This window comes from Rhea americana, unplaced genomic scaffold, assembly GCF_003343005.1.
Source record: "Rhea americana isolate MKP2758 unplaced genomic scaffold, rheAme1 scaffold_50, whole genome shotgun sequence".
NCBI lineage: Eukaryota > Metazoa > Chordata > Aves > Rheiformes > Rheidae > Rhea > Rhea americana.
Window position 1 is genome coordinate 4,624,708 of NW_028186646.1, and position 24,369 is coordinate 4,649,076.

At 45.7% G+C, this 24,369-nt stretch overlaps 1 protein-coding gene across 4 annotated transcripts in view; it reads right to left on the reverse strand.

Moving 5' to 3' along the window:
- Nucleotides 1-617: 617 nt before the first annotated feature.
- DNAJB6 (DnaJ heat shock protein family (Hsp40) member B6) overlaps nucleotides 618-24,369 on the reverse strand; it is a 63,040-nt gene continuing 39,288 nt past the window's right edge. For 2 of the 4 annotated variants that reach the window (XM_085317707.1, XM_085317706.1), the window contains one exon: nucleotides 12,344-12,675. In XM_085317707.1, coding sequence (XP_085173833.1) covers nucleotides 12,359-12,675 — 317 coding nt within the window. In that variant the 3' untranslated portion in view covers nucleotides 12,344-12,358. Of the gene's footprint in view, nucleotides 2,238-12,343; nucleotides 12,676-24,369 lie in introns of those variants that run through there. The other 2 variants (XM_085317710.1, XM_085317708.1) reach the window with 2 other exon arrangements.

Consider the following 24,369-nt stretch of genomic DNA (forward strand, 5'->3'; position numbering starts at 1 on the left):
CAGTGGCGTACCTCATTCCCCACTTCCTATGCCCAGGCTTAATAAAATACTCAAGGCTCCTAACTAATTAAGGCACTACTTTCCTTCTTCAAACCTATTACGAGTATCAGAGTTAAAAAAAAAAAATTATGTACCCAAACCCAGGTCTGCTCTAACTCTCCAAGGCACATTCCTGATACAGAGCCACTGTGTCCTCAGGCTGCTCAGAGCACAGGGACGGTCCTGCAGAGACCAGCCCCAAGCTAGTCTCGCTTCTCCCTTCCTCCCCCCTCCTGCTTTTCCAAAGGATGCAAGGAGGTCTCCCAGAGCACTGGTGGGGTGCCAGATGGGATACATTTCAGTGGTGTGTGTTACCCTGGGTGAACGTCCCACATACGGCTATTGCAAAAGCTGTGTTTGACTTAATGTGCAACTATGGTGACATTTCTAGCCAGAAGCAACCTTAGTTCTGCACTATTAACCATTACAAATGGGGAATGCACTGACCTGCAACTCGGTACGCTCATGGGTGTTTTGTGAATGCGAACCCTCCCCTTGTGCTTACAGCCTAAGCTTTACTTGAACATGAACAACTGATGCCAGCTGTGGTCTACAGTACACTGCAAAAGGACAAAGTATAAAGGAGAATTTTCTTTATTTTTAAATATTAGTAACACTGCACAAAACAAAAAATAAAGTGGTACTTAAGTGACAGAAAACCAGTACTCAGTCTTATTTCATATTAACCATAATTTAAATACCTTAACAGAGCTCACGTAAGGTTATATGTTTGCCTAAGGTTACATTACATAACGTAAGCACGAGAAGTTAAACCATTCGAATACCACAGACATCAGAATCCTTTATATCGAACCAGGCTAGAAAGCAGACTTGATTTTCCTTTAGTGTCTTCCTTACATCATTTGCATCGCTACATTTTTCTTTTTAAAGTTAGGATGAGTGAGTTTCTCCAGGAACTGTGGACTTTCAATATTGCCAGGTTTAAGTTCAAGTTCGTTACATCAACAACATATCGGCAAGAGGAAAAGACAAAAGAAACAAAACAAAACCACGGACTGATAGCTTCTACTTGGAGGTTAAAAGAGGAGGCAACATACTGACAGGAAACATGCAGGTAAGTGCTTAAGGCAACAGGACTCTACACAAACTGCATGGTTAAAAGAAGCAATGTATCATGCACGTGAGACAACCATGGAAAGCAAGGAAGTAATCTTGCCAGAAAATATATATTTCTTCGAAACTGAAGAAATATTTTCAAGCTAAAAAAAATTAGTCCTGCAATAAAACTGATGTAAAATACTTCCATACACAAAGGTGCAAGTTCTTGCAGAAACAACTTGATAAAAATCTTCTCCAGATCCTGAAAAAATGTTTGTTATCTAAAATCTACTCAGCAGAAACAAAGAGCAGTTTTAAAGTCGCAGTTAGATCACTTGTCTCTAATTTCACAAACTAAAAATTTTAAAATAAGGAATGATTTCACTAAATGATTCATAGGGAGTCTATTATGTTTAAAGAAATCAGTAGGAGTGCTTACTGGAGACTGCCAACATCCTAGCTTTCTTAAAATGAGAGGATATAACGTCACGATACAATTTAAAATGAAGGAACATTTCAATAACAGGGACAAACCTTCGCTGCCCAACCTGGGGAAAAAAAAAAACGTAGAAGTAATTCATAAGGTTTGCATAAGTGACTGTAAAAGAGCTAGTGCCTCAACCCTGCTCTCAGTGCCGTGAGCGACGGGATTGAGGCGTCACCCTTCGTTGGACGGGCCGGGTGACGCTACAGCAACCGAACAAAGAGGTGTTTTCACAAGCCTCGTGAGCCGAGAAAAAAAACGCACACTGGACTAGAGTAGTTTTAGTCCCAGGGAAGGAAGAGGTAAGAAACTCTGCAACGCTTTCCCATCTTCAAACATAACACACTTCTAACCAAGCTCAGCCTCGTACGAATTCCCCTACCTGACTGGCAAGAAAGCCACTCCGTGAAACTAGAAAGAATAATATAGTGCAATTTTAGTACAGTTTTAAACACGAGTCACTTCCTTACTAGCAGTGTGAACAATCAAAAAATATACACAAAGGAGGTGTGCTCAAATGTAACGTAAGTTGTCATTATTATAAAGGTTTTGGCATCGCAAAGAAGTCCATTTTAGTAACTCCCTTTGGTTGACTTCTTCTTCTTCTGTTCCTCTCTCTGCTTCTGCTTCCTCCTCTTGCTGCCTTCTTTGTGTCCTGAGGAAACATGGCTTGTAAAACACTGTTCACAGCATTCATGGACTTTTCCTCTATAAAAAGCACATGTTCTCTGAATGGTTTAAGGAAGCTCAAGAAAAGGTCCAACTTTCTAATGCAGTTTTTTTTTTTTTCTTTTAGTGATCAGTTCTACTAATGAATGTAGGATAGAAAGAAAACATTTTACAAATCTTTGAAGTCTGAGCTTTCAAAAGACTTCAAAGCCATTCAGGAAAAGCTTAAAAAATTAGAGCACATGCAAAACTGGAATACTTTTTAAAGGAAGCAATAAATAAGACTTGTATGTATACAGTAGAAGCTATGTAAGTACTGGCATTTCCTGCTCACAGTAGTCCAAGTTACCATGATATCTGCATTTCCATTTTAAGACAGGGAATGCTGCAACTCCTGAGTAAATAAGAAGGTGCTCAGTGTTCAATAATATGAACTTTATAGGCAGATGTTCAGCCTGCTCATGCCTAACTACGCACCCTCGGTTATACTCTACTGCAACTCCTACATCACATGGAAGTATTAAATTCAAGCAACAACTTATTGCTATTGATTCGTGTTACTGTAGCGCTTGTTTCTCCATTTTAGTGCCAATAGCAAAGCCAAGATGGAAAAACAAAGGGCTGTGAGATCAGGATTATGATACCCAGTGTTTTAAACTCACTGTGGGGCTTGAGTGCTCCTCCCATAGCAGCTGCAGCCCCATCAGAACTGCAGGACTTTGGCTTACATTTAAGACATCGGGAGAATCATGCTCTTTAGTCTTTGGGCCAAATTTACGTCAGGCATTAGCAAAAGCTTGTGCATTAGAGGAAGTACACTCCCTTGTAGCACAAGAAAACTGTTCCTACATTATCGTCCTAGCTCCTACGCTGCATCGACAGCATTACTTCATATCTCCAAATCATCTGAGTCAAGAACCAGGATATTTATTTAGTAATGCTGCCATGAGCGATTAGCCTGGGCAAAATTAGAGTGGGAACCAGTTTTATTGTTTAAGGAAGAGAAAAACTGGCTGCGTCGCTGGTGTTGGCAACAGGGTTTTGGTTTCTGTGATCATGGGACGTTGTCTGAAGATCAGCAACTGGTGAGGAGAGATGGGATTCACCTCAACAAGCGGGGCATGCATGTCTTTGCCAACAGGTTGGCCAGCCTGGTAAAGAGGGCTTTAAACTAGGTAGGAAGGGGGAAGGGGAGAGTCATAGAGAAAGGGTAGTCAGTAAAACACAACTCGGGTTAGGGGGCCTCCAACGGGTGCATGTAGCTGGGGATGTGCGTTTGGGACATGGCTATGGGGGACCCCCTACACTCTTCCTGGGAAACCTGCATGCATGACCACCTCTGTGAAATGCCTGTACACCAATGGACGCAGCATGGGGAACAAGCAGGAGGAATTGGAGATCTGTGTGCGATTGCAGGGCCATGATCTCATTGCAGTCATGGAGACATGGTGGGATAGCTCACATGACTGGAACGCTGTCATGAATGGCTGTGTGCTTTTTAGGAGAGACAGGGCAGGAAGGCGAGGTGGTGGAGTTGCTCTTTATGTGAGAGAGCAACCGGAACGCATCGAGCTCTGCCTAGGCGGGGAGGACGAGGCAGTTGAGAGCTTATGGGTAAAGATCAAAGGGCAGGCCAACATGGGGGACACTTGTGGGTGTCTACTACAGGCCACCTGACCAGGAAGAGAAAGTTGATGAGGCCTTCTACAGACAGCTGGAGGTAGTCTCCAGGTTCTCATGGGAGACTTCAGCCACCCTGACATCTACTGGAAGGACAACACAGCTAGGCACAAACAGTCCAGTAGGCTCCTGCAATGCATCCATGATAACTTCTTGACACAGGTGGTGGAGGAGCCTAGGAGGAAGGGTGTCCTGCTGGACCTTGTCCTTACCAACAGAAAGGGACTGATTAGAGATGTGAAGGTTGGGGGCAGCCTTGACTGCAGCATCCGTAAGTTGGTGGAGTTCAGGATCCTGCATGAAAGAAGTAAGGCAACAAGCAGGATTGCAACCCTGGACTTCAGGAGAGCGGACTTTGGCCTCTTCAGAGACCTAATTGAAGGAATCTCATGGGCTAAGGCCCTAGAAGGAAGGAGGGTCCGGGAGAGCTGGCTAGTATTCAAACATCACTTCCTCCAAGCTCAAGAGCAGTGCATCCCAAGGACGGGAAGCAAAGGGGGCCCGAGACCTGCATGGATGAGCAAGGAGCTCTTGGCAAAACTCCAACAGAAGAGGAAAGTACCTAGAATGTGGAAGAGGGGACAGGCTACTTGGGAGGATTATAAGAATGCAGTCAGAGTATGTAGAGACGTGACAAGGAAGGCTAAGGCCCAGCTGGAATTGAGTCTGGCAAGGGATGTCAAGGACAACAGGAAGGGCTTCTTCAAATACATCGGAAGCAAGAGGAGGACTGGGGAAAATGTGGGCCCACTACTGAATGGGGCAGGGGCCCTGGTGACAAGGGATACAGAGAAGGCAGAATTACCAAATGCCTTCTTTGCTTCAGTCTTCACTGTTAAAGGCAGCCCTCAAGAATCCCAGAGCCTGGAAACAACAGAGAAAGTCTGGAGAAAGGAAGACTTTCCTTTGGTTGGGGAGGATAGGATCAGAGATCCTCTGGGCAAGCCTGACATCCAAAAATTCATGGGCCCAGATGGGATGCCCTCACGGGTACTGAGAGAGCTGGCAGATGTCGTTGCCAGGCCACTCTCCATCATCTTTGAAAGGTCATGGAGAACAGGAGAAGTGCCTGAGGACTGGAAGAAAGCCAACATCACTCCAGTCTTCAAAAAGGGCAAGGAGGAGGACCCAGGCAACTACAGGCCAGTCAGCCTCACCTCCACCCCTGGAAAGGTGATGGAACAGCTCATTCTGGATGCCATCTCCAGGAATATGGAGGAAAAGAAGGTGATCAGGAGTAGCCAGCATGGATTCACCAAGGGGAAATCCTGCTTGACTAACCTGATAGCCTTCTCTGATGGAATGACTGGCTGGGTAGAGGAGGGCAGAGCAGTGACTTCAGCAAGGCTTTTGACACTGTCTCCCATAACATCCTCCTAGGAAAGCTCAGGAAGTGAGGGTTAGACGAGTGGACAGTGAGGTGGACTGAGAACTGGCTGAAAGGCCGAGCTCAGGGGATCATCATCAGTGGCACAGAGTCCAGTTGGAGGCCTGTGGCTAGTGGTGTCCCCCAGGGACGAGGGGACAGAGTGCCTCCTCAGCAAGTTTGCTGATGACACCAAGCTGGGAGGAGTGGCTGACACACCTGAGGGCTGTGCTGCCATTCAGAGAGACCTGGACAGGCTGGAGAGATGGGCAGAGAGGAACCTCATGAGGTTCAACAAGGGCAAGTACAGAGTCCTGCACCTAGGGAGAAATAACCCTAGGCACCAGTACAAGCTGGGGGCTGACCTGCTGGAGAGCAGCTCTGCAGAGAAGGACCTGGGAGTGCTGGTGGATGACAAGTTGACCATGAGCCAGCAATGTGCCCTTGTGGCCAAGAAGGCCTATGGTCTCCTGGGGTGCATTGGGAAGACTGTTGCCAGCAGGTCGAGGGAGGTGATCCTGCCCCTCTACTCAGCCCTGGGGAGGTCTCATCTTGAGTCCTGTGTCCAGTTCTGGGCTCCCCAGTCCAAGAGAGACCTGGAGCTACTGGAGAGAGTCCAGCGCAGGGCTACGAGGATGATCAGAGGGCTGGAGCACCTGCCCTGTGAGGAACGGCTGTGAGAGCTGGGCCTCTTCAGCCTGGGGAAGAGAAGACTGAGGGGGGATCTTACCAATGTGTACAAGTACCTGAAGGGAGGGTGTCAAGGGGACGGGGACAAACTCTTTTCAGTTGTCCCGTGTGACAGGACAGGAGGCAATGGGCAGAAATTGAAGCACAGGAAGTTCCACCTGAATGTGAGGAGGAATTTCTTCCCTGTGAGAGTGACGGAGCACTGGCACAGGTTGCCCAGAGAGGTTGTGGAGTCTCCTCTGGAGATCTTCAAGGCCTGCCTGGATGCAACCCTGCCTAACGTGCTCTAGGTGACCCTGCTGAGCAGGGAGGTTGGACTAGATGATCTCCAGAGGTCCCTTCCAGCCTTTCTGATTCTATGAGGTAAGGGACATCTCCCAAAAGGACTCTGGCACCTCCACAGATGCCAGTGCAGAAGGAGGAGGCACGCTGTCCCTGAAGAATTGGTTATTCAAGGGTTATTATTCCAAGGAATCTTCTCTTTATTGGGGGGAAAAACAGCATCGTATCAGCTGATCAGAACTAGTCGCTGTAATAACTATGAACCATTTATGTAGGTATTTGGAAAAGGATCATTAAAACCTAACAGGTTATGAGCTTCATCATTTTCTCATTTTTCATGCTCAAAACACTGCCAGTATTTCTAAAACGCTTTCACATACAGGCATGATTGCTTTTGATATCGCTATTTTATATTCTCTCCCCTCCTTTTTTTTTAAACAACTGTCCATTTTCTTTCCTCAGAGTGAAAGCAATTCTAGCAACTCTTCCTTAAAAAAACTGTAAATAAGCCAAAGTCAGTTATAACTTGAAATAAATGTCATATAATTCATTGTCTTATAAATAAAACAATTCAAACATTAAAATAATGTGGCATGAAGATATTCAGGCATTTGACAACACGGTCTCTTACCAGCCTCTGGAACGATAAGGATAAAAAGTGGAAATCTTTCAAGTGTTATCACTGACGTACAGAAACAGATTGGCTGAAGTAGGAGATAACACGCACATACAGAGTATTCCTCAAGAGAAAACTGCCCAGTTGTTTCTGTTTCCAGGCTGCTGTGATAAATAACTTCACTCGCAACCATTTCCCTTTTTACCTCCACCAAAAAAAGGAAGGACAGGTCTAACTCTGACAGTCTGTTTGCTCTGCTGATGCTATGGCTGAATGAGAGCATCTCCTAACAAAAACCCAATTCACACGCCAAAGAGAGTGGTTATTTCACATGCATACTTCAACCAGCACTCATTAGAAGCACATCCAAGGTTAGAAGGCTAGCTCCAAAGTCACAAGAGAACAAATCTGAATTAGAAAGCAGCAGCTCCATTACTGTTTGATTAAGTCCTCATAAATCTGTGTCATGGTGACTTGCCAACATCATGAAGCAGTCGCAGAAGTTTCCTGCAGTTACCATGTGGTTGAACTGGCTTCAGCCAAAGAGTTGTGGTCTTGGAGAAGGACTTTTCAAATTCCCACCCTTAGAAGTAATTATTATCCATCTAAATTCTAGAAATACACTACATCACTACAAAAAGGCTCAGGGAAGGGTGGGAGGAGAAGAGGTTTATGAATGCTTCCCAGAGCTTTGCTATTTGGAAATCAGATATAGTCAAATGTAAATAGTCATCAGGCTAACTTGGTATGTTCTTGCTTCTGTCAGCTTCCAGGAGCAGAGACAGAAGAAGCAATCATCAGCACCATCTGGAACAATCTGGATAGCTCTCATTTAAAATAGGCAGCATCTGCCAACCTGTTCTTACTCTTTCATTCCTAGCTTTCTTCTCGTTCTCTGCATCATCTGAACCTTTTAAAGGCACAGATTTACTCCGCTACAGACTTGCTTCAAAACTCATGTTCTCGGGAGACAACCATGAGGCATGCATACACACTAAGTGCCATATCCCAAGGGACAAGTGTCCTGTGGAAAGCACCCTGACCCAGCCCATTTGTGGCACACCCATCCTATTTCTTCCTGCCCTGCTTGACATCTGCCTGCTTCACCAGGGGCAGAGAGCAGCCCCGTGCCTGTCCAGACATCTACTGCCAGCAAGGCAGAGCATGGGAGCAAGCAGGTCAGTGGTGGCAGCAGGAGGAAACAACATGTTCAGTCATGATGGACAATTAGCACACACCACTCCTTCCCTCTCTGCTTCTTGACCCATACTGGTCAATAATAAGGCTGTAGCCTGATTTTTATGGTAGAAATCCTGTAAACATGGAGCTGTGAATAGAGCCTCCTTCCACTTCCAGCCTACGAAGTGCCATTCCTCACACTGTGTAGGTTGGGGCTGGAGGGGAGTCATGCTTTCCACTCAAGTCCCAGAGGAAATAGTTTTCAAGATCTGCTAACTCCTTACAACAGCAGCAATTCTCCACCCACCTTTAAACCAGGAAAGCAGTCATGCCTCCATCATGCCCACCAGGTGATGTGGCAAGGATGCCTCCATAGAGAACGCTTTCTAGTTTTCTGCTGTTAGAGGTATTTCTCTAGCCAAAACATTAAGTTGTTATTTCAAAGGTAGCTTGCTTACCCCCAAGCTGGGGGTCATTATCTATTATTCCAGACTGAGGACACTTTCACGTGCCATTGTAAAATTTCATCCCAATCACAGCTTCGGTGTAATTTCATGGGTGTGACTCCATTTACAATTACAGCTGTACTCTATATACTTTTGCATGTCTGCCTTTCAGCCCAAACCACTGCCCAACACACACTACAACCTGACCTACTAATTCTCTTGCCACATCCACGGCTTATGTTCATGTCACAGAACATCTTAGAAAGAGAAGCCGCCTTGACATAAAGGTCTGAGGTGACAAAACGTCCCACCCTGTCTAGGTACGCTGCTCCACTGCTGAATTATCCTCACTGTGAAATCCAAGAGGAGAGTTCTTCAGTTTCACTGTCTAACCCGTATGATGTAATTTAAACTTTGATCTTGTAGGGGACTGAAAAGCTTTGGCAACTTAGGAGCCTTCCTTCATGCTTGCTCACCATGCTATCTTCATCATCAGTTGTGCCTAGAATTGCCACAAAAACATACCAAGCCAGATAGAAGCTGCTTGCCTGCTCTTGATTAAGGTATACTGCTGAATAGAGTTTCAGGTTTTCCTCCCACATGGCAAGCAAAAGCTTGCAAAGCTCTGCAGCCTTGGAAGCCCTTCCACGCACAACTCAGCCACCACCCATGGGAAGCAAACGCTGGGGAAAGGGATGCTTTCCTACCAGCAGCCAAAAAACTGTGCACGCAGGCAGCTCAGGCTAAGCCAGGGGGCAACGAGCCAGTCTGAGCCCGCTGGCCAATCCACCCACACTCTGCCCGCAGACTGTGGCCGTTGCCACATCTCACTTCCAGCCAGGGAACTGTGCTAGCAGATGTGGAGCAAAGGGAGAATCAACTTACTTCCATCTCCACACCTCCAACATTCCTTGCATGGTACATTTCCACAGAAAACAGAGTGAATCTGCTTTCCATTCTCTTTCCTTTATACACCTCGATACAAGTATGCAGAGGAATTACAAGGTAATTAGTTAGGATAACCAGCACATTGATTTTATTAGTTAGTGATGTGTAATTCAAGAAATCATATATTGGTTAACAAAAAATAAAGGGGAGACTGCATCGAGGATGGAATGAAGTTCAAATGGCTCAACTTTCCAGCAGAAGAATCCATGCCAGAAAAAGATCAAGATTAGTTAAACTAGTTCTTTTAATACGGTTTCTTCTTCAGTGATATCAGCAGATGAAAACAGACCAAAAATGAATTATTAATGTTGTAAGTTTTAGGTTAACATAAGCTATTTCATTCAAAAAGAAGATCAAACCTTGCAATATTAACTTGCAAATAAAGGTCTTTTGTTTCACATATTTTTCAGTATTTTAACAATAAAATATTTCAATCATTCTTGCTAAATAAAGGTCAAAATTCTCAAGCCCAGAGCATTTTTTATTATTATTTTTATTTTAGGGATAGATAGCACTAGTGGCTGCAAACCCCAAGTCTGTGCTGGCCTGAATGGCGCTTCGGTACAGCTTGGCTACCACTAGTCAGACATGCATTGTACAATCTGGGAGTGCGTTACTTGCAATAACTTCTTACGAGAATCCAACTTCTTACGAGATTTACTTGCTTGGAGCTGTAGAATGGTTTGAGATAAGCAGCAACTTCAGAGCACAGGAGATGAAGTTTTATTCTAAATGGCTGTTATGTTTCATGTGTTATGAGTTAACACATGAAACCCAGAGCAATTTCTACTGAAACGCAAAGTGTCAGAGTCAGATAGAGAATTGAGTTGAATTCTATTTGCTTTTTATTAAAAAAAACAGCTGCAATGAATGGAAATCCTAAGGATAGGATTCATCTCTTATCTCAGTTAAGTGTGCTGAATATTGTATGCTTGTCTAAATGAGTCTGCCAAAATTCCTGTGTAGACAGTAGGGAATAGATGGGCACTCCCTGAGCGATTCCTACCCCCCAGCCTGGGTTTCTTACAGACAGAATGAGCCTCACGCTTTGGAGATGCTGCTGTTTTCCACCAACAGGAGCAACCTGGATGATTAGACAAGGCACCTAAACATAGTCAAGATGAATCTTATCTCCATGCCTTTCATTTAAGTTTACTAGGCATTCACAAAATAAAAACTAAACATTCCCACTCTTACAGCTGGGAAAGGAGACTGTTTCAGCTGCAGGGAAATCATTAACTATGGAGAATTTACTTTACATGCTCTATTCGGGATGAAGTCTAAAACTGCTGAGCAATAGACCCGCCAAGGGCCATTCGCCAGCAGAGGCGGAACTATCCGATCCTAGGTGGGACCATGCCAGACTTCAGGCGTTGAAGCTAGCAGTGAAGTGAGTGGGCTTTGGATCAAGGCCTGAAGGAGGCTCTTCCTTCCCAGCACCAACCCATGGAAGTGTGGCAGCTGTCGCAGTGATAAACGAGAAGCCAAGCGGGAGCAGGCAAGTGGGCTATACAATTGCAAAGCTCTGCAAACCAGGCCTGCTTCCTGGGGGAAATCGCTCCATGGAGATGGACGCCCACAAAGGAGAAACGCGCTGTTGGCTTGGCCTCACGTACAAGCTTCCCAGAGGGGGATCAAGACACTGGCGCAGGTTTTTAGGACTAGCACAATGCACCCTTCAGCAGCCACCGTCTATCAGAGAAATGGCAGGCAAAATACTTAAAGGAACTGGGAAATCTTAGCCTTGCTGAAATCAAGGTTTCATCCTGAATCTTCTGTATCTGAAAAATGCCAAAGCGACGTGGAGTTTTATGGTAACTCACAGTCTAGTGGAAGACTAGAGGGTTTTGTGATTGCGCGAATACTTCTGGAAATGCATTTTAATTATAAATTAGTGCGTCTAAAAGCATAAATAGATTTTCAGCTGAAAGTCCTAAGCAATATTAAAAATCACTCCAAAAATTGCAATTATGTATCAAACTCAGGAGCTCTTTGGAAACACTATAACACGTTGTTATAATTGCAGAGAACTAGGCTTGTCCAAATTAGATCCAGAGCTCTATTTTGCTGAATACAGACATGGGAGACAAAGCGCGTAACCCTGGTCCAGGATAATTCAAAACATCAGCCCAGAGTTGGATTCAGGCTTCTGTGAGAAATTTCAAACTTTTTTTTTTTTTTTTTTTTTGGATAAAAGATTTATCGCAGCCATCCCTAAAGATCTGCAAGGTTGACTTGTTTCTGCTTATTTCCTCAAGCCATCATCGCATGTGGTAGCTCGAGATCTTCTGGACAAAAGCAGCATTGGATTTAAAGGATAACACAGCAGGAGCGAGCACGGCGCTGAGGGTGGGTGCACACGCGTTTTAGGGGGCACCCTCTTTTTCCCCCCCTCCTCCCCGGCGTGTTTCTCCCGAGCTGCGTCCGTCCCAGGGAGCCTAACCGCGCTGCGGGGAAGGGCCCGCGCGTTGGGCACCCCGGGGAGCAGGAGGGCACCCGCGCGTTTCGGAAGGACCTGTCCTGGCAGCGCCGAGCGGTCTCGGACCGCGGGCGCGAGTTAAATCGAGCAGCTACGGGGATCTCGCTGTCCCAGACAGCCTGCGGGCTACGCTCCCCCGGCGTCACGGGGCGCGAAGGCTATCGAAGGACTAGCGACTTCCGAAACGAACCAGGACGGCCGCTGCGCTTCCTCGTCCGCTCTCTCCGGGAGGGTTCACGTGCCTAAAAATCGCGGCTTCCGGAAACGCTGCGCCGCTCCGGCGGGGGCTCCCCGGGGCGAGGGAGCCGCCGGCCCCGCGAGCGGGGCGCCGCGCGGAGCGGGGGCGTTTGCCGGGACCGAAGCGAGGAGCGGAGCAGCTAGCGCGGGCGGAGGGCGCGCGAGCGGCCCTTTATTCGCCGCCTTAGGTCAGCGCGCAGCACCAACTCCGCGCGCGGCTCCCGGCTCTTCCCCGGCGCCTCGCCGGCGGCTCCTCCGCTGCGGCTTTCTCGCTCGCGCGCTTGTGCACACCTGATAAATAAAAAGGGCTCTCGAAGCTGCCGGCGCCGCGGGCTCGGTCCTGCTCGTCCGCCTCGTCGCTGCCGGAGGGGCAGGCGTACCTGGGCGGGCCGGCGGGCTTGTGCGGCTTCAGGAGGCGGGGGGCGGCGGCGGGCTGCGAGGGCAGCGCGTGCTGGCCTCTCCGGCGGCACTCCTCGGCGAAGGCCTCCTCGTCCGCCTCGCCTGGAAAAAGCAAAGAGCCGGTGAGAAGCGAGCCGGGCGCCCCCCTGCCCGCCCACCCGCCCTGCGTGCCGCCGGCGCGGGGCCGGCCGCCGTGCCGAGGAGCCTTGCTAACGCGGCGCGGTGCAACGCCGGCGCGGGGCCGGCCGCCGTGCCGAGGAGCCTTGCTAACGCGGCGCGGTGCAACGCCGGCGCGGGGCCGGCCGCGGGCCCAGGAGGCGACGTGTGAGCCCTGGGGGCGACACAGGCGCACGGCGAAGGAGAGGCGCAGGGCGGGAGCGAAAACCCCACGTGGAAAATCAACGGGAAAGGCGAGGCGCTGCAGCGGCGCTCGCGCCGCTTTGCTGAGGAAGAGGCGTCCCTCGGCTGCGGGAGCTCGAACAGCCCCGAGGCCGTTCAGCGCTCGGCCGCCCCAGCGCTCGCGCAGCTCAACACCGCACGTTGCGAAGGGAACGCTAGGAGGAGAGCACGTCAAACAACCAACGAGACACGGTGCAGAAAACAGGAGCAAAGGCGAAAGAGGGAGAACGTAGGTGCCACATTTGTCCTTTAAAGGGTTTCTAAAGTCCCATTAACTCAATTACTTAAGCGCTTTTAAGAGAGCTGACGAAATACAGCACCGCTTTACTCGGGCAACAGCGGCGCGGCGCCTGCGGCTTCCCGGGCCTCAGCTGCTCCCGGGGGGACGTTGCTGCTACTTCAGGGCTGCAAAAATGCTTTGAAGACGGGCAGAGCGCCACGCAGGCGTTAAGCTGCCCCTGCAGCAATACGGGGTTCACCGCGCGCGCCCAGCCGCCGACACTTTCAAACACAACAAGCTCCGCTGTCTTTACCTGGTAACCGCGTATCGGGAGATCCTTCTGAGTGCATGAGGAAGAGGAGGCAAGTTTTTTTTTGTTTTTTTTAGAAAAAGTCATTTCAGAGCCCAGGGCAGCCCCGGGGGCCGGGGTGAGCGGGGCGCGGATCCCCCTCCAACGCGCTCACGCTCCCTCACAGCGCCTTTGAAAAAGGCGAGCAAACACACCAAGCAAACACGACAAGCAAACATGACAAAAACCACTTCTCTCTCACGCGGGGCAAAGCGCTTCAGCTACGAAAAGCAGCGAGCAAAGAAAGCTCTGGCGAGATGCTGGATTTGCAGCAGTCCCCGGTCCCAGCTTCCCATAAGCGACTACAGGGATTTCACGCTTGTGCGCCATCACTGCAGACGCTGGGTGCACAGAACTGGCCTAAGTGTACAACGTGGTGACACTATGAAAAATGGAAGGAATAAAAATGAACAGGAAAACCACACGCACCAGTCTCCTGCAAACCAACAAAAAGAACAGTCAAGGAAGGTCACTTCCTAACAAATTACAGTGCACCAGGACTAGGAGACTCTCCCGTCCCACAAAAACACAGCCTGCATTGCTGGCCTTCTGATGCACAAAGTCAGGTTTCAAATGCAGGTTTCAAATTCACACTAGCAAGCAGCGGCAGGGATTAGAAAGGTGCACGCATCTCAGAGGGACTCGCTGATGTGATGGATACGACCACAGGTAAGTATTAAACCAGATGCTACAAACACGCTCGTCAGTTCTATGTCAGAGGTGCATTCCCCCAGCTTTAGTCTAATTTTCTAGTAGGAAAGGAGCAGTTTAAAATTGGAAGAACATAAAGTAATTGTTTTGCTCCCTGGTGACACAGGCACAGGATCGCTCTATGCTATGCCTCTTGCCCCATCACACCTCCCCGACCAGCCCTTGCTGGGAAACGCTCCTGTAGAGCTCAACTGCTCTGCAGGCTGGGTTGGGTTACCAGGTACGTAACGCTGGCAGCCTAAGCAAGTAGCAGAAAGATCTGCCAGCAAGCACTCAGGCTTTCTAAGAGTCTAGGCTTAAAAAAAAAATATACATATATATATGTATGTATGTGTGTGTGTGTGTGTGTATATATATATACACACACACATACATACATATATATATAAAGACATCCAGCACTCTCAACTTTGCAGTTAAACGCAACTGTGACCTAGAAAGAGGTATCTGATCTTCTGTTAAGAGAATACTTCAGAGAGTATCCTCTGAGATCCTCTCCATGGCATATCTCAGCCTGCAGCTCCTCACAGCCACGAGCAACGTTTGTGCTCTGGAAGAAGACAGCAGCTGGCACTCACAGACGTCCTGCAAGTTTTGGGATGTTCCACCATTTTTCAGCTGTGATTTGTGGCGACACGCCTCCCGGAGGCTTTGCCTGCATTGCCCTCCGACCACAACTCTTCTGCGAACGGTCCAGAGCAAAGATCATCGCTTCAGACAGAGCGCCCTACTCTAACAGGGTTCATATTTCCATCACCACATGAAAGATGATAGGAAAGATGGACCACACAGAAAAAATGAACAAGGCATCTCCTGGCCAGTTCAGCCCTCCCTCCGGCCTGGAAGGAGGTGCCGATCCATGCTGGACAGCAGAGGGTGGCCAGGATCTGTTGGAAAGTTGGTTTTAACCCTTTCTGCGTAAGCTCCCAAACTTTCTACCATCACGGAGTTGTAGTTAGTGTTTTGCTAACCAGTTATACTGCAGGCTGCCCTTGGCGTCTCCCTGGGAGAGCTGCAGCAGTACGACGCAAGACTCACCACAACGCGGAGTTCGTAATTCAGTGATAACTGAAGTGAAATGCTCCATTAACTTTAATTGGATCACAAAGTCACCCAGTTTTCCTCCGCAAGGATAACATGTGCTTCCTATTTCAAGGACGCCTGTCCCTGCCCGTCCTTCCCCTTCCTCCCCTGCTGCAGCGGTGACGGCGTGCGACGCGTGGCTGCCTCCCACCTACCGCGCGGGCAGCAGTCTTACAGCTGAATCCATCTCGATCACGCAGAGTCGTCAGATTTTTATCCCAAGCTAAAGACAAGCTTTAGTTCAATAGATGAACCAAAAACATTGTCTAAGATTTCTCCCCTTCCTTAGCTGCAGGAGAACAGGAGGTACGTAACAGTTTAGCTAAGTGCTGGAGTATCAGGTCAGCTGCAATCCAGGCACTGAATCGAAAACTGCTGGGCACAGTATGAGCCTCCAAATCTCTTCTCTGGTTTATCTTTAATAACTCTTGTAAAGCAAAGCAAAGCTGTTATTTGCATCTCTTTTTCCATGTATTATAGTGTGGCCCATCTCTGCCCTCTCGCCTGCCCCAAATCACCCCTCCATCACCACTACGCAAGAGCCCGTGTGGCTGTGCGGGAACTAGATTAGGGAACTGATCCAAGATAAAAATAAACATTCTTTTCATGGGCTTATTTTTAATGCCGCACAGGTCCTGGCTCCAGCTCATCACGCAGCCGCACCAACAGGGCAGGCGAAAGGGGGGACTGGCGGTAACTGCCGCGGCTGCAGTTCAAATTATAGACTTGACTGAAGGTCTTATTCTGCTAATACAATCAGTAATTAAAAACATTGTATTTACTTCACTTGCAAAACCAGTTTAGAGAAGTTATAATTCTGCAGGTTAATTCTGAAAATTACAGATTCAGAATTGCCACTCTGTTTCTACACTTATAGTTAAAAGCAATAATTAAAAGTTTGATTTTCAGGTCCACCAGGTCCTCTCAAATGAAAAGCAACTTCTGGTGAGAAAAGAACTCCAACAGAAGTTGCAATTCCCTGAAAAGATGCATTAAGTCCAAAATCTGCCTTGTGCTTCACCCAGCAGTATTAAACCTTTGGGCCAAAGAAGAATTTGTCATACCAAATTCCCGTTGCATAAAAGGGGAAAACTGAGATTCTTTAATCTATAATTAACCAGTAGAGGGCAATATTGCCTATCATGCGAGGAAACAGTTTATCAGAGAAAGTCACTGTCAACGCTCATTTACTTGGGAACGCATCGATTCTGTATGTCTAACACCAACCGAGCACAATTCTCGGACAAGGCTCGGAGGGTGGGGAGCCACCAACCGCAACAGAGAGGTCCGTATGACTCTTGGAAAACAGAAGTAAGAGACACAGGAATAAAAACAGTAAAGTAGGTAATATTTTAGTTGAGGTGGGGCAGTTAAATCACTAAGCCTTTAATTAAAAAAAAAAAAAAGTGGCCCTGCAGCTTTTTTCTACACCCATTTTCTTACCTACCTATCTACACCTGAACTTCAGCTACTATTAAAATGTAGAAAGTTACTATTAAAATTTTGAGAGTTTATAGCATGGGATATAACCATCCAAGTTGTTGTTGTTGTTGTTTTTTCGATTCAACCACAGAATTTATAGGTTATTCAAAGTAGGTCACAAAGTAGCTCCACTTTCCACCTGTAAAGTGGGAGCTAGTGACTGGCAACCACACAGCGACTAGATGAAGAAAGCAGTGTTCGCTTCAGGAGTAAGGTACTACAGAAATTTTAAAATGTATTTTTATTGAAATGTGCATAAGGTAATGATCAATCCTACAAAATCAAGAACGTGTGCGGATGCCAAAGCTACAGTTGGGGTGTGAAATGAAAGCATTTCACCAAAGCGGAACTCCCCACCGAATATCCAAATACAAAAAAGCACTCTTTTTCAGAAGAGCAACATAATTGTATGAGACAGTTTTGGTTAACAATAGTAGGTGTCCTGGTTATGCAGAACTGGACTGGATTCGTACCAGAAATCAGCAATAATTACTGGCAAGATAGTAATTAACAGAAATATGCAACTCAAACTGGGGTAAACATCCTGAGGATACTGAACCACTTAATTTTATCATGTCATTTCCTGTGCAGAAGGAAGCTGCAACTTAGTGATTCCAGGACAGAAAATCTACTATTTGCATGCTATTTTCTTAAAAAAAAAAAAAAAAAAAAAAAAAAAAAAAAAAAGGATTTTTTCCTGTATTAAGAAATAAAAACTAGACAACTCCATCCAGCGGAGAACCTCCTTGAGCATAGGAACGTTACATAATCCTTATGGTAATCAACATCAGAAAAAGATGCAATTCGTGATAGAGGCCTATTATTATCTACTGACAAAATAAGGCTCTGAACAAGCCATTTTTTAAATAAAAGTGGCTTACAGGAAACATACTCCAGTCAAATCTATCCTTCCTGAATGATGAAGAAGTATCTGTCTGTCTAATAATTTAAGACTTAAGACAATTCAAATATATTTAATCTTCAATAGATATTGATTGAGATAATGCGTTTTAAGAAGTTCAGAGAAGGGAAACATACTCCTATTTCTAGAGAGGCCTCAGAACCTGAAATGTTTATTCAAGCTAAGGTCAAGGAGATCTCAGTCTCAGCTGCTGACTGTGACCACCTCCACCACCGCCACAAGAGTTTTGCTCGACTGTTCTTTCCTGTGATTACTTGGACCTGGAATTTACCCTGGGCTGCACAAGGGCACTGGGGTTTCTGGTGACTCAACCTTACGCTGCTGGGACGACTAGAGCTGCAGCAAGCAAAAGAACAAAACAATCCCCATTGAAATATATTCATCTGAAGTCAAAAATTGTCCATAGCACTATGCTCTTCATATTCTGTTCACGACAGGATTTTTTTTTTTTTTTTAACTCAGTAAACATTTTCAGTATTACATCAGCTACAGTATCAAGATTTGCCTTGTATTAGCAAAAGATACCAGAGTTCTAGGGAGATTAAAATCAGATTTATCAGCAAGTGGTTGACATTTTAGAAGAGCTCATTACAGCTGAGAACTTATGTAATGAAAACAACTAGTCTGCAGTCCTAGAAAACACTACACAGAAAAATTCCAGGAGATTAACTGGTTCTTTAGTTTCCCTCTTGAAAGCTCCTCTTCAAGATCCATGTTAGATATATTTCAGCACAGACAAAACATCAGGTGTCCAGCTAACTATACTAAAACACAGAATGATTTTGGGGACCAAACTTGAACCTTCATTTCCGAGAGATGCAAAGCCACCGCAGCTTGTTCTAACTTACGTCAGAAGTGGGAGATGTCCACTACAAGCAACCAGGCCCAGGACTTTTCCCCAAAGTACATACATGCACATGTAATACTTTTGAAATTATAGGCAACATGCTAAATCAAGAAAATACTCTGCTTCATCAACACTACTACAGGCTATGCTGAGCAAGTTCTTCTGATTAATTGTTCCTAAGCTTGTTTCCAAATTCCAGGAAACACCAACAGTGGCAAAGCTTAAGAACATGAGTTATAAAATCCATTTAAGTATGTGCTCCATAGATTTTGCCACATTCAGCAGAAATTAAAATTTTCATCAAGTCTTTTTTGGAAAATGTAGCTCTCTTAGTTGGATAGTGAAAGTCTTTAAAAATATATTTCTTGCCATTTGGTTTGATGCTTACGAGAAAAAGCAGCCATTTTAAAAGCTACTGATAAAAATGCGATTAGTCTCTTGAGTCAAAAGAGACTGAAATCATTCAGAAACCATCCACGGAATGCAAGAACAGCTGCAAAACCCGCACCAGCATTTCAATGGCAGGGCTTTTACAAACCGTAAAGGGAATTTACTTCAACACTGCCGTTCACCAGCTAAAGCACAAAATGGAGCATGCAGTTTTGAGTGTTCGCGCACAAATCAGTTGCTTTGACTGATTCCTGGGTATCATTTTTCTTCAGGCATCATTGCCCATGCCTCAGTGTCACCGGTGCATCCAAAATGAGAATGCTGGGAGATAAATGGTTTGCCTCAGTGACTAACATCCTTCAGGCAAAATGCTAGGAAATGCTTAGCCTGAGTGGTATGGAGCGTGCTCAGCTAATTAAAAACTAAACATGCTGCAAGCTCTTCATCAACCCTCTCCCCGCAAACTTGCTATGATGTCCCACTTCATCCTTCATCCATCTCCCAGTCAGGTGGTGCAACACCGACACAGCTCTGCCTTCACCAACATTACTCTGCAGAGCCAAAACACCTGTTATACCCAGCTGCTCCTAACCCAAATCAAAACCCCCTAATTAAGGAGATTTTGACCCACATTTCCCAGGCAAAGACCAGCACTACTATTCCTCAAGCTGTATGGACTGTACTTCTTGCAACGCCTTCTACGGTAAGGGTCTCGCTCAGGGAACTGCCCCAGCGCTCGCCCCTTCCCGCAGCGTCGCCCCAGCCCCGCTGCCTGCGGGCGGCACAGGCTGGGCACCTCTCGGACACGCAGCACGCGAGCCCAGCGCCCGGGAACCCCATCGGAGCAGGGCCACGGCAACCATCCACGAGCCAAGGCAGAAGGGGCCAGAAGTTAACAAACGCCAGGACGAAGCACACGAGGTGGTGGCGAAGTCGCTGCGAAGCCAAGTGGATTCGGGAAAAAGGACAGAGCCTGATGAAGCAAATGCTGCAGTTCTATTTCTGGCACGCGAGCGCCGCGGCTGCAGCACAATTAGGACCTGGGAAAGGGCACGGCCCAATACTTTTTGCTTAACATACATAGCAACCCAGAGCTCTGCTGACTTTAAAAGCTGGCAGTGGATTGGCTCCTTTTACTTTTGCCCTCAAACCCAGCTACTCCCCTGCCAGCTCACACTGTTCCTACGCAGCCTGTACTGCTGGCGGTGAGAGGGAAGGGCCGGGAAATTCCCACCGTGGGTTTCGCACAGCGTGGTGAACATCTCCGTTACAACACCCTGCCTGTTCCGTGCTTCGCTACGCTGCTCCCTGGCGCTACAGCGTGGGGCACTGCGAAAGAAATGGGAGAGGCAAAACCGAAGACTCGGGCGCTTTACACGTGAGCGCTCACACGAGGAGCCCTCAGTCATCAACATACCACCACCCACACACTTCAGATGACAATTATGTACTGGGCTTCAGCCTAGCATGTACGTACATGAATCCTACATTTATAGCACATGCAGCTATGTAAGAAGAGATGTTTCACCACAAAGATCCACCAATCTGCAAAAAGGAGTATACTAGACACGAACTGCAGCAATGCTGCCAATAGATACTTTCAAAGGAAACGTCACCTCACTGGTTCCCCTCCGAGTGGGTCACAACTGATGGCTAAAGCAACTCATTTGACCATATCCGCTACCACAGACTTCTGCACCCTAAGATACAGATGGCAACTCTATCAGCAACCAGCAGCAATTTTGAATTTACCTTCTCACTACCAAAACTTACTGGTCAGAATACAGAATTTGTGCTAAAATTGAGCCCATATAAAATCCAGTGGTTCTGGATTAAGTCCGGGATGGAGAGAATTAAGAGGATGGAGAGAACTGCAGACTCAGCACAACGGGGCCTTTGGGCAATTATTCTGCTCCTGCAGAAGCAGCCCGGGGGCTCCACCTCCAGACTACGCCAGCTGTTCTCCTCCTAAGATTTTGAACAAGGTCAATGTAAACAGCAGCAGGTAACAACTCATGTTTCCAGCAGAGAGATGACCTCATTTGCATGCTGCTGCTCAAACTGAACTTTAACCTAAAGCATAAAACCCACATACTATCGCACATGGGTCTTTTATACATTGATGCATGAATAGCAAAGACTGAGGAACAGAGAAAAAAAAAAGGTGACAGTATTTCTGATGCTTTTTACACTTTTCCTTCTACTATATTTTCCTTCAATTAAATTGTATTCCTTTATGTTTCAACAACATTGTCTGTCAGACCAGCTTAAAAATTTGCACCGGGGCTCATATTCTTAAAAAGATTTTATGATTTTTTTCTGGCCAATCCTTTCAAGCATAAGAGCCTCTGATCCCTTCTTGGGCAAATTAGACTTCTATGTTAAAATGACTTAAAAAAGAAGGCCTCTACTTGTTTCTGTTAGCATAAAGCCTTCTCCATCCCAAATTATTTCAAGGTAGATCAAATGTACCCTTTCCATACTAACTGGGACGGGAACAGAAATGAGCGGTGGCTGCTCTCCTCAAGTTTAATTTACAATACATGCTCCTCTAACTCAGCATTAGATGAGAAGCTGATCAGTGACTGTCACCTTCCGTTCCATCACCCCTCGTCCTCCAGAAATGATTATCGTCCCACTCATCTGAAGGCAGGAAGTCCTGTAGCGGTCAGTCAACACCCTACAATCAACTCATGAGCCTCCAAATGCAGCTGCCTCTCAGCTCCACAACTGAACACACATTCTGCAGTCTAGCGCACTCACGCAAGAGCTGCTCTGACATCTGCCTCTCGCGCTTGTACTTGAAAACTTTCAAGCATCAGATTAAGAGGCCCCGTGTAAGTGCCCCTTTGTCCTCCTGTTGCTTCTTACCTTCCTCCCTTCTAGAGTTTACCACTACTAGGTTAATCATCTTAAAACTGGCTTTTAACTAAACAGAAAACCTCTTCAGGTAGCAACCAGAAGAAAACTGCTCCTCTATTTTCACAATGAACAGATCTTCAACTCACTCTTTTCTAAGAGTTAAACTATTACAACAACATCTTCTATTTATGTTAGTAGCCTTCACTAAAAGCAACATCTCCAAAGCAGTTTTATTTGGGCATTTCCTTCTATTGCTTATCAGCTTTAAAACAGTCTTTGAAAACTTTATGTACAGCAAATTCAGATTACTATAAGAGAAGGAATTATAGATAAAACAAAAAGCCATGCGGTTATATTAAAGAACAATCTGATGACTGACTTCACAAAAATGTAATGAATGACTTCCACAGCTGTTTTGTCAACACTTCCATAGTAATTTGGCAAAAGCACAAAAATAGCCATTCGATCGAAATACAAACTTGGTATCAGAGCTGTTGAAATCTTACAGACACAGGAAGTAAGAGCATGTTCCACATTTTATATTGCATTGCCCTTGCTTAGTTTAGAAGCTCTCATCTTTTCAGATTAACCATTTGAAAATATTCTGTCTTGTACCATGCGCCTTAAATAAGACACTGCCAGGTTCACATGTTAATTATGAGAAAGAAGGGATGGCTACGCCCTCTCAAATTATACCCCACAATCTGTAGTTTGTTTCTTATCCCTTTCTGCATTACTAGGACTAAGGCAAGCAAAACTCAGCTCCCAGTGCTATCTGCTAATATTTGCATATACCTCTCTAATTTGCAAACCACATATATAAAGACCAGTATAATCTTTTAACTGACCCTCAAAATGTCACACGTTCTTTAGTAACAAGAAGTCTCTTCCAGCAGTCAGGTTTCTCACTTCAAAATATTTGACAAACCTTCACCACAAAACCCAAATCTATTTTTGACATCTTCCTGGCAAGAAAAAGCACTAAGCAATTATCCAGTAATACTGACACACTAATGAAAAACTTGAAATTGAGAAATCTCTTATTTCAAGTTTACTTTTGATACTAATTTTGACTAAACACATATGATCATTCTATTTCACAGAGGCAAACTGTTTAATCTCGGCCTTAAAACTCACCACAGTTTAGGAATACTACAGATAATTACAGTTTTCAAATCTAAGTTTTTTCGACAACAAAATTTTGTGTGTTTGTATACATAAAAACTTGCTCTATGTATACTGCTGGGACTGAAGTTCTGACCTAAGTAACCAATAAGAGCAAGTGGAGAGCACAGGAATTACAATTTTCTCAGTTTAAAAAAGCAAGACCGAACAAGAAACATTACTATGATCCAGCAAAAGAATACTTACAATTATCTTTTGTGCCTGGGAACAGTACCATCAGCCACTTTACACGCTCCTTCTGAAGATATCCAAGGTGAACAGAGAACATTTTACCAAGAGAGCTTTGGGAGTTTTTGAAACAGAAGCAAAGTTCAAATACTGACGTTAGTATTTTGTTTTTAACTACACAGCAAAGCTATGCATCTATGGCAAAAGGCTGCCACACCACAGAGAATCAGGCAACAAATCTCTTCCTGTATGAAGCGACCACTATTTCCATCACAGGCCTCTGCGGTGGCACCCTCCCATCTCCCACTTCTCTACCTCTTTCTTTCTTCACATCCCCTTTGAGGTCCGTGGGCTGAAGCACCAAGCACCGTAACAACTGTTTCCAACTACAACCTCCAGGGCCAAACTGAAAAAGAAGTGATGAGACTTAAAGCTACCCTAAAGGCAGAGAAATCGGAGAACACAATGTTCCTGGAGGATGCGGGAACACCTGACAGAGAGGAGAATTTGTCAGTGGAGGTGACTGACCTAGACAGACACTAGACCCCCAGAGGATGAAGGAACACCTTGTTACCATATCTAGGTTCTGCTCAAAAATCATCTATTTTATGGACATAGCTGCGTCTCCTGCATTTCTTTAATGCCAATAAAAGCTCTTCCAAATATTTGAGTATTTGCCAGCAGAATCAATGTATTACTGGAATAAGTATTTGAAAAAAAAACATTAAGAACAGTTCATTTAAATTGTTCTAATTGTTTAACCAGAAATATGATTTTGCACTACTACTAGACCAAAGTGCAGGATCCATCACAACTATTCAGCCTGCTTCCAGAACACCACTAAAAATCAAAATAGTCTCAGAAACATTTGCCAAGAGCTCTGCTAAGTTTCAAAAAAGTCAGACTTCATTTAACCTACAATACTTCCCCTCAGTCATGGAAAAATAAATATTGCTCACTTTACTGTTACTGAAGACGTCCTGCATTCCACACTGATACCAGAAGGAAACCCAGAAGAGATTTGCAACCGCAAAAGCTTACATTCACATACACTTGTTATTATGAAAGTCGGTCATGAAAAGTCTTTAATTTTGCACTTCTGAGAATAATTGAAGACTTTCCAATTAAGATCCTGACCTTGCCTGAACTCTGTATTTGATACACTGCAGCATTTCTGC